This window comes from Cucumis melo, chromosome 2 (assembly GCF_025177605.1).
Source record: "Cucumis melo cultivar AY chromosome 2, USDA_Cmelo_AY_1.0, whole genome shotgun sequence".
NCBI classification, from domain to species: Eukaryota; Viridiplantae; Streptophyta; class Magnoliopsida; order Cucurbitales; family Cucurbitaceae; genus Cucumis; species Cucumis melo.
This window is the reverse complement of record NC_066858.1, coordinates 22,358,379-22,368,955: the sequence shown is the minus strand read 5'-3', so window position 1 is coordinate 22,368,955 and position 10,577 is coordinate 22,358,379. Positions and strand designations below refer to the sequence as shown.

Here is a 10,577-nt window from a genome sequence, read left to right as displayed (position 1 = left end):
AAAATATATACACACAAGAAGGGTTCTTAAGAGCAGTTTTTAAAGAGGCAGAAAACAAAAGGCAAGAGCATTGGGATTGGTTTTTTTATTATTTTTTCACTTGAGAGGAACCGCAAAAACAGAGTTATTGAAATGAATCAATTAATGAAAACAGTTCTTTAGAATCGAACAACTTATCAGAAAAGATCTTCAAAATTTCAAGAAAGACAAACGACTTTTGTACCAAACAAAGCAACTTCTCTTCCATTTACCGTTGAGGTTAGCTAACAAAATGTTTGGTGAGAGTAAAAAATGAAAGAAAAAGTTACCGGCTTTGTCTATCAATTCCAAAAATGTAGATATTGAAGAATGCTTCATTCACTATAATCATACCCTTCATCATCATCGTCCAGCTCCACTTCAGCATCATCACCTCTCCCCATGAGGGTGAGAAAAAGTAGAACTGCTACAAGTTGTGCGCCCACAAAATACTTGCCTCTCCTTTTAAATGTTTTCTCCTCGTTTGTCTTTTCTCTCTTCGGTTTCGGCTTCGGTTTTGAGCCTGATGAATAATGCACCAAAAATATATTGAGAAAATTTATAAGCTTCTCTTAAAGCCATTGGAAGTAATTTCAGACAGTAGTTTCTACCATCTGAAACATGAAGTATGAATAAACTTTCCAATTTTCCAAAGTAAAAATTAAAAGAAATTTCAAGAGGGTAGTTTTTTTTTTGAAACGGAAACTATACTTTTCATTAAAGTAATGAAAATAGACTAAAGTTCAGAATACAAGGAAACAAGTTGTGCAAGGGTGAATTAACTACTGGAAAACATGCACATTAAAGTCATCTCAAGGTGACAACATGATTAAGAGTAGTATGGTTCCCATTCAATAGGTTCTATAAGAGAAGAGTATAGCACTATAGGCTGATGTAGGTTTAGATTAGTGAATCAGAATAATGTGCTCGGTGAGATGTCATTATAAAAAGAGGGAAAAAGGGTATAGAAAATTCTCGCCACAAAAGACGAACAGAGAAGGGTGATGAACATAAGTACAACACCGAATACGTTTAAGGTTAACTTCGATGCACATGTAATCCATAGCAAAGAAGAACAAGAACTACAAAATTGAATAAGAAATGAGAAGTTAAGGACAATATCAGATCATGGTCCCAGTAAACTAATTTCATCAAGATAAAAGCATTTTATTACAACTATAAAAATATAACTAATAGTCAAGACATCTTACTCCAATTATAAGGACCCCTTCTTGGTGTTGATGATGAAGCTCCTGTACTGGAACGTGAGGAAGAAGGTGGTGGTGATGATGATGTACCAACTTCTACCAGCTCTGTCATATATTTCTCAGCATATCGTACAAGATTACTATGCTCTAAAAGTTTACTTCGGAGCACTGAAGTTTCCTAAAAAGCAACAAGGTCGAAAGTGAACTACATTTCAATTGAAGAAAGAAGGAAAGAAGTCTATCATACAAAGATCAAGGTCCAATAAACGATATATTTTAATAAGATAAAAGCAAAGACTGTTGCAGTAAGAAATTATCGTAGTTTTTTTTTCAATGGATAAGACAATTAATTAGTGAAAGACACGATTGAAGAGGAAAGAAAATTTTTGCTACCATAAATATAAGAAATCACTTCATGATTTATATACATATTATACATTGTATAACTTCATAATATGCTCATTTCTCTTAAACTCTAACAATGTTCATTCCTCTTAGTAGCACATACATGTATACACAAGAATACCAATAACTGTATGATAAAATATGTGATCGACATCCATATACAGATGTGAACAAAAATCAAAATCAAGGTACGGATGTAAATTACATGGAAAAAAGCCATGACTAACGAAAAGTAAATTTTCTAACAACGTATATTTTTCATTAGTTAAAAGAGAAACCATTACTGAACAGTTAACACTTGAAAATAATAAGTTTCAAATTACTACAACCAAAGAATAATTTGAAAATAACTCACAGGTAGTACTTGAAGAGTGAATAGTAGATGTCCTAAAACAAGTGCATCTAAACTAGATGGCCTGCAATGTGAAAAAGTGATGCATCATCAAACTATTAGGATGTTTAAAGAAGTATACAATATACAACAAGACTTCTAGAGCCAAAGAGATTCACCTGTTCTCAAATAAAAAGTTTTGCTCTCCTAACCTATTTGACAAGGCTCCATAAGCAAGATTAGCATTTCTATATATCTGTCAGTATCACCCAATAAATTGATTTAATTGACCAATTATTAGGGAAAAGAAGATTGATTATGAATATCAGAGTTACAAAACCTGCTCTTCTCTTCGCTCAGCATTTTCTTTGTTAATCCCAAGTTGAAGCTTCACAGAGTAAAGTTTCTTTAAGAACAAAACTTTTCCAATTGGCCATGGAAGATCAGAATAATACACCTTTGAAGCAGAAGCACCATCAGTTCCCAACCAAAGCTCGTACATTACTGCATCTGCAAGCCATGAGCTAACCATAGATTTCGCAGATACCCATTCCGGAAGCGAGAGAAACTCGGAATCAAGATCAACAATACCATCCTGTCTTAAACACTCAATAACCCCACCCTTTTCGTTATTGTACGCCACATAGTTACCAGTTTCAACATAAGGAATTATATCTGCCAAAAGAAAAGTTCAAAACAGATGGGTATAGTTGTTAATTCAGTGGAAATGGAAAAATAATATAAACCCCCGTCTCAAACAAGTAAGTAGCATAAAGCAACCAGAATCAAAACCCAATGGAAGCAAGTCGAAGCATAAAATTGGGGAGTGCAAGTAAGTAGAAGAATGCAAGAAGTAAGGAATTAAAGGAAAGACATGGGAGATTACCAGACTCAGGGTAGATGAGATTGAAATCCAAATGGAAATGAAGATTGGCCAATCTTAGATAGATGTAAACCGGCAAGCAATCTGGGCATCCAGTGGGCAAATTGAAACACGGCTTCCTCACAACAAGAGTGAACCCTTCTTCTCCTCTCCCACTCATTTGCTCCACAAATTGAGAATGTTTGCAAATTTTGTAAAGTAAGGTTCAGGGCGAAGGGTTTTAGGAGAGGCGATGAAGACGAAGGGGATTCTGTGTTCTCCAGTGAACAAAAGAATAAAAGGAAAAAAGGTTACTTTCTCTCATATTATTATTTATTTTCATTTTTATTTGTTTAAACTTTTTTTTTCTTTGTATAGTTTTATAGAAGTAACAATTTAAACAACCTCTTTGTATTAATCCAAATGAAAATTAACGTCATTTCAATCTAACCTAGGTTTTATCCATCATTTCTTCTTTTTCGGTTGGATGTACATTTGTTTTTAAATAAGGAGACCGATATCAATAAGATTTTTAAGACTATAGAAAAGGAAGTTGAGAAGAATAGTTGAATGAACTAGAAGTGAGCGGCTATAAGCGAGAAGCAAGTGAATTTTTTATCATAAAAAGACAAATTGAAAATGAGATAAAAAACGAGCGAGAACTAAGAAGTAAAATCATAACTTATTATTTGGTCAAACTAATAATTTCACAAGATGTTGATGAAAGTAAAATGTTAGAACTTATTGATTTTAGAATATTGAGCTAATTTTCATTTGATCCCTTAAAGACAGGTGACCGTATATGAATACTTGGTATCATTGAATAATTTTGAATAAACTTATACCATCCCAAACACACAATATATGCTTTTTAGTTAACATAAACTAAAAAAGGGTAAAAAACTAATAAAACCTTTCAAGATAATCAAATATTAAATACTACTTTATTAATATCAATAATTTTATATAAAAAAAAATAATATGAAATAAAATGGCACATTGTTTTGGATTTCATTGTCGCTGATTCAAAAGAATCGAAACCTTTCTTACTTTTAATGGTATATTTAAGGGTGATCATTGATAGGTCGGAGTCAGATTTTTTTTTTACAAAACCAATCCCCAACTGATTATAGTCGATTTAGTAAAGTGTCAAACCAACATCTACCAGTACAGATTGATCGAGAAACCGACCCCTCTCGCTTTCTGACCAACCAACTTCAGTTTGATTGATTGACTCGATTTTTCGGTCTATTATGTTCACACCTAAATATATATCAACGTAAAAGGTTTGAATTTCTACGTGAAAATTTCATCCTTTTTATTTTGACATCCAAATATAAAATTTATGACCTCAGTAACCTAAATTTTCGTTATCTCTAAGGGGGTGTTTGGGGTTAGGGTTTGGGCTGTGGGGTTGGGTTAGCCCAACCCTAACCCCCGTTTGGGCCCAATGTTAAGGAAACCCTAGTTTTAGGGTTTCCTTAACACGATTTCATTTCTCCTTCGAACGCCGATAACGCGTGTTCGTGAATCCGGTTTCCTCCTTCAACGCAATCCGTCTTCGATTCATTCTCAAACCGATTTCATTTCGTCCTTCAGCGCAATCCGTCTTCGATTTTTCGTTGAAATTGATTTCATCTTCTTCTCAACATCAAATTCCTCGATTCGATTCATCCTCAAACCGATTTCATTTCGTCCTTCAGCGCAATCCGTTTTCGATTTTTCGTTGAAATCGATTTCATCTTCTTCTCAACATCAAATTCCTCGATATTTTTTCCTTTTTCTTTGTTTCTGTCATTTCCCGCATGGAAACCACGAACCGTTTCGTCTTCTACCTCATGTCTTCTAGGGTTTCTGTAGATTTTACTAATGTCCGGTCGATTTTTGTTTTCTTCCTTTCATCCTCTAATACACTCGTTCCGAAAGGGTTTCTCCCTCAAGTTTTGTATGGTTTCTGTTCGTAATATTTTGTCCGGTCGATTAGGGTTTTTTCCGTGGAAATCCTTTAATCCATTCGATGGTTTCGTCTTCTCCCTCGATTAAACCATTATGCCCTTGCGTTTTCGCGATGAAACCGGATTTCGTTACGCCGAATCTCTCTCTAAATCTCTCTCATCCGTCTCTCTCACTCCGAAAGGGCTTCTGTGTTCGTTGAAGCCGACGAATTCGTTGGCTCCGAACACGATTTCCTTTTTGGAATCGTGGCTTTTGGCTCCTTGAAACCTTCTTGCCGCCGTGGTGTTCTGTATGCTCTCGGGTCCTTCGATTGGCAATAGGACAGATTCTTCACGTACCCATTGGAGCTTGGTAGGGAGGTTTGGAGTTCTCAATCCACTTTTTTTTAAAGCCGATGATGAGTAATAATTTCTGCTGAATTTTTCTCTATTGTTTACCAATGTCTTATGTGTTCTGTATTGTTACCTATGTCTTATGTGTTGTTCTGTATTGTTACCTATGTCTTCTGTGTTGTTCTGTATTCTTACCTATGTCTTCTGTGTTGTTCTGTATTGTTACCTATGTCTTCTCTGTTGTTCTGTATTGTTACCTATGTCTTCTGTGTTGTTCTGTATTCTTACCTATGTCTTCTGTGTTGTTCTGTATTGTTACCTATGTCTTCTGTGTTGTTCTGTATTGTTTAGCTCTATTGTTGTAATACTCTTACAATTGTTGAGCTCTATTGTTGTAATACTCTTACAATTGTTGTTACCTATGTCTTCTGTATTGTTTTGTCCGGCCATGATGAGTTCAAATTTCTGTAATACTCTTACAATTGTTGTTTTTTGTTTACAATTGTTTTAGTATTACCTCTCTGTGTACAAATGTTTAATTTCAAATTTGTTACATTAATTTTCAATTCTTCTATTGTTTTGTATATGTATTCTTTCTATTATTTTGCCATGTCTTATTGCTTTATTGTTGTCTCTTCCATGTATTTTTAGTCTATGGATTTGACTTCACATTTCCTTACAAAATTAATTTCACTCTTCTATTCTGTTTAGTTGTTCTGTTACAAAATATATTTTAATCTTCTCTGTATTCTTTCTGCCCAGTGTTGTCTCTTCTTCCTTTCTGTCCAGTGTTGTCTCTTCTTCCTTTCTGTCCACTGTTGTCTCTTCCATGTTTTTGTAGGGTATGCTTCTGTTATAGGTTTCGGTATATAGGCTTTGACTATGCTATGCTTTATGTCAGTTGGTCTTTATATTTTTGTTGACCTCCCTCTAAGTCCTATCAACTTGCCCCATCTTTCCCCTATATATTGGCACCTTTCCTCTTTTCATTCACTGCATTCTTCTTCCTCTTTGTATCATCTCTGTGGTTTTAAGTTACATTCTGTAAGTTCTCTTCTTCTTTACTGTTACCATGTGTCTTTTGTACCCTCTATGTGCTTGTAACTTATCTTTTGTATTCATTACCGTTATCTCTTCCATGTCTTTTTAGTCTATGGTTTTTGCTATATGTTTTCTATACATTTCTGTCCTTTATTTATTTTCCTATAACTATGATGGAATTCCATTCATTTTTTTGGAATGGAATCAAAACTCTGAGGCTACTAAATTAAAATCAATCTTGTTTTTACGGTTTCCCGATTCAATCTTCATTTGGAGTTAAATTTTTCGTCCTAAAAAGGTATGTATATTTAATTTTTTTTCATACGTTTTCTATTGTGTTTTAATTAGAAATAATAATCATATTCTTTTCTTATGTAGGACGTTGCGACAAAGGAGTTCGAAATTATTTGAAGAGGTACTCTTGTAATAGCCGTTTGTAGGCTTTGATAATGTATTTTTTTTTTCGTTTATTTCCGGTTTTGTATAATTTTATAATAAACATTTTGTATATAGAACATTCGGGTTAATTTGTTACATAATGTATCCTTTTAATTTTCTGTTTTTTAACAATTTTTTTTTCTATATAGTAATAAAGTTTGTACAAATGTGTTTGAAGCTTTCAAAATTTAGTACACACGTTCCAACGTTTAATCACATTTTTTTTCGTAATTTATTCCAAACCGTTTTAAACATAAATTATAACTTTTATTTTTCTACCAACAAATAATTAAAAAGTGTAATAAAAACTATTGTATATAGAATTCAGAGTTCGTGGCCAAAACTTGTAAGAACTATAAAATGGACATAGTTTGAGAAAATAGAGATAAAAAATATTTTGTATTTTGTTAATTTATATTTGAAGATCAAATGTTGAGATTAGTAATTATGAGGAATATAGAAGTCATAAAAAAATTCCTATACATTCTAAATAATTAGGTTATGTAGCATCTTGTGAAATAATTAGGTTAAAAAAAAATATACATTGAAAATACGTTTTTTCCTAAAAAGAAAAAATAAAATACGTTATGTAGCATATTGTGACGTTAAAGAAAGAAAAAATGTTGGTGATTTTCAAACTTTTTTCCCATTTTCGATTATAATGTTCTTAAGCCTCATTTTAATAAATACCAATTTTTATATTTAATTTCAAAGTAATGAAACTTCAATTTTTTATAAAGTTATTTTATTCTCACACATTTGTATGAAATTGTATTTTAACCACAAAGTTATTAATATGTTTTGACCACATACTTTTTTATTTTATTTTTACCTTATTTATGTTTCGTTCAATTTTGTTTTCCAACAAATTTCATTTCTATTTTTAAAATACTTATTTTACAACTAAAATAGATTGTAAAAATTGTTGAAATAACCTTCTTTATTGTTTGGATTTCAATTGTTCAAATAATCTAATTTTTTTGTTCTATGTTTATAGTTTTACTAAATAGGGATATTACTAAGTTTACATATCTTTTTACAATATATCGATATTGTACTAATTTTAAATAGTACATGTTTTTAGGGAACTTTACATACATTGTAATGGATGAACAAACACTTATTGGAGTTCTAACTGCATTCACGTTGGCCCAACGTCAGATTTTACTAACGTTGGAGCTATTAATGAACAACAATAAGCGTCTCCCACATACACCGCCCGATACACGCCATAGAATTAGGGAGCTTGCTTACTTTCGCATGATACACGAGTCAGATCTTGTGTGTCGGCAAAGCACGCGGATGGATAGGCGAACATTCGCAATTCTATGCCATTTACTTAGAAATGTCGCTGGTCTTTCTTCAACTGAAATTGTCGATGTTGAGGAAATGGTAGCAATGTTCTTGCACGTCCTCGCTCATGACGTGAAGAACCGCGTCATACAACGAGAATTTGTACGCTCCGGTGAGACAGTATCTCGACATTTCAACATCGTATTGTTGGCTGTTCTTCGACTGTACGAGGAGTTGATAAAAAGACCTGTTCCGGTAACAAGTAACTGCAATGATCAACGTTGGAAGTGTTTCGAGGTGGGCATCCTACAAGTTCACTATAATTGACCTTTAGGTACATCGCAGTTAATTCATTGTGTTCCTTTCAACCTGCAGAACTGCCTTGGCGCGTTAGACGGGACGTACATAAAGGTGAGCGTCCCCGCAGGAGATCGGCCTACTTTCAGAACGCGTAAGGGGGAAATTGCCACAAACGTTCTTGGGGTCTGTGACACGAAAGGGGATTTCGTTTATGTCCTCGCCGGTTGGGAAGGATCTGCAGCAGACTCGCGGATCCTACGTGATGCGATTTCACGAGAAAATGGACTACAAGTGCCAAAGGGTATATCATGTTTATAATAAAACACCGTCGCTTCTTACTTACCTATTTAAAGTTCATAAACAAACCATTTAATAACAGGATATTATTATCTGTGCGATGCTGGATATCCAAACGCGGAGGGGTTTCTCGCCCCGTACAGAGGCCAGCGGTACCATTTGCAAGAGTGGCGTGGTGCTGCAAATGCGCCAACAAATGCAAAGGAGTACTTCAACATGAAGCACTCCTCGGCAAGGAATGTTATTGAGCGCGCGTTCGGTGTTCTAAAGGGTCGTTGGGCCATTCTTCGTGGAAAGTCGTATTATCCCCTGCAAGTCCAGTGTCGCACCATTCTAGCATGTGCGTTGCTTCACAATTTGATCAACAGGGAAATGACATATTGCGACGACGTTGAGGACGAGGACGAGGGGGACTCCACGTACGCAACGACCACCGCTTCAGAAGACATTCAGTACATTGAGACAACAAACGAGTGGTCTCAGTGGCGCGACAACCTAGCCGCATCGATGTTCACCGATTGGCAGTTCCGTAACGCTTAGCTAAGACATATTTAGATAACAAGTTTTTTATGACTTCGTCGCAATTCTATCGTCTCTAACATGTACTGTAAAAACTAATATGGGCTGTTGCATATGTATTGTACGCGTGCCATAATTTGTATCATGCCTATTTTACTTTGGAGTTTAATGGTGAAATTACTTATGTACTGCATGTATTTTTTCTAATTTCTGATTCTCAGTATGTCAACCTCAAATCGTGCACCGAGACATGTTTGGACGAGGGAGGAGGAGGGGACTCTTGTCGAATGTTTAATGGAGCTAGTGTCAATGGGGGGCTGGAAATCAGATAATGGTACATTCCGCCCAGGATACCTTGCGCAGTTGGTACGCATGATGGCAGAGAAACTACCTGGATGTCAGGTACGAGCAACAACTGTAATTGATTGTAGGATCAAGACACTTAAGCGAACGTTCCAGGCCATTGCCGAAATGCGGGGCCCAGCGTGCAGTGGCTTTGGGTGGAACGATGAAGAGAAATGCATCGTTGCGGAGAAGGAATTATTCGATAATTGGGTTAGGGTATGGAATATAATTTAAACGTCACACAACGTTCACAATTTACATTTAGTAAACAATTTTTAAATTAGTACTCATACGTCATATTTTTTTTCTGCCCGCAGTCGCATCCTGCAGCGAAAGGACTCCTGAACAAACCATTCCCGTATTACGACGAGCTTACATATGTATTTGGTCGGGATAGGGCGACCGGTCGGTTCGCTGAGACATTCGCGGACGTAGGGTCTAACGAGCCAGGTGGCGGATATGACAGATTTGATATGGGGGATGGAAACGAGGACTTCCCGCCCGTGTACAGCCAGGGAGTTGACATCTCGCAGGACGATGTACGTGCATCCCGACCTTCTCGCGCTTCAGATGGTAGGACCGGATCAAGTGGATCGAAGAGGAAGAGGGGAAGTCAGCGAGACTTCGAGCTTGAAGCGATACATCTGGCGCTCGACCAAACAAACGAGCAACTCAGGGAGATTGCGCAGTGGCCAGCACGCAACCTTGCAAATGACAACCACGTGCGCACGGAATTTTTCCGCATATTGCGTGAGATGCCAGAACTTACGAGTTTGGATAGGGCGTTATTGCAAAGGCATCTTTTGTCTCGTATGGACGACCTCCGGGGTTTCGTACTCATGCCTGAGGATGAAAGGGAGGGCTTCTGTAGAGTCCTCCTACGAGACATAGAGAGATAGTTTCTGTTTGTAGTGACCTGTGTTGCTTATTATTTCGTTACGTTTTTTTCTGTATCATGTATTCGATGGTTTATGCATTTTGTATTGTCAAGAACTTCTTTTGTTCATTCCTAATGTTTATTTTAAATGAAAGAAACGAGTCAGAATTTTCGAAAAGCGTTATAACGGCTATTTATATGTTCAGAAATTAATTTTAATTTGGCCAACTGTATATATTAATTTAATAACATTACACATACAACAAATAAAATAGGAGAATAATACGGATTCGAGGATTTCGTAAAAAAATATGCAATAATTTTTTTATGATATTTACAATTGAATTTAAAAATA

At 35.6% G+C, this 10,577-nt stretch overlaps 1 protein-coding gene across 2 annotated transcripts; it reads right to left on the bottom strand.

The window, feature by feature from the left end:
* Window positions 1-215: 215 nt before the first annotated feature.
* Window positions 216-3,174, bottom strand: LOC103494246 (mitochondrial outer membrane import complex protein METAXIN). 2 transcript variants are annotated; one of them, XM_008455361.3, is made up of 6 exons: window positions 2,849-3,174; window positions 2,303-2,637; window positions 2,142-2,218; window positions 1,987-2,047; window positions 1,230-1,404; window positions 216-541 (listed from the first exon to the last, which is right to left on the bottom strand). In XM_008455361.3, the coding sequence occupies exons 1-6, from the start codon at window positions 3,003-3,005 to the stop codon at window positions 354-356; spliced, it is 993 nt and encodes a 330-aa protein (XP_008453583.2). In that variant the 5' UTR covers window positions 3,006-3,174; the 3' UTR covers window positions 216-353. The 2 variants fall into 2 exon arrangements, with proteins under 2 accessions (XP_008453583.2, XP_008453584.1); XM_008455362.3 differs by lacking the exons at window positions 1,987-2,047; window positions 2,142-2,218 and having other exon boundaries at window positions 2,849-3,132.
* Window positions 3,175-10,577: the final 7,403 nt, after the last annotated feature.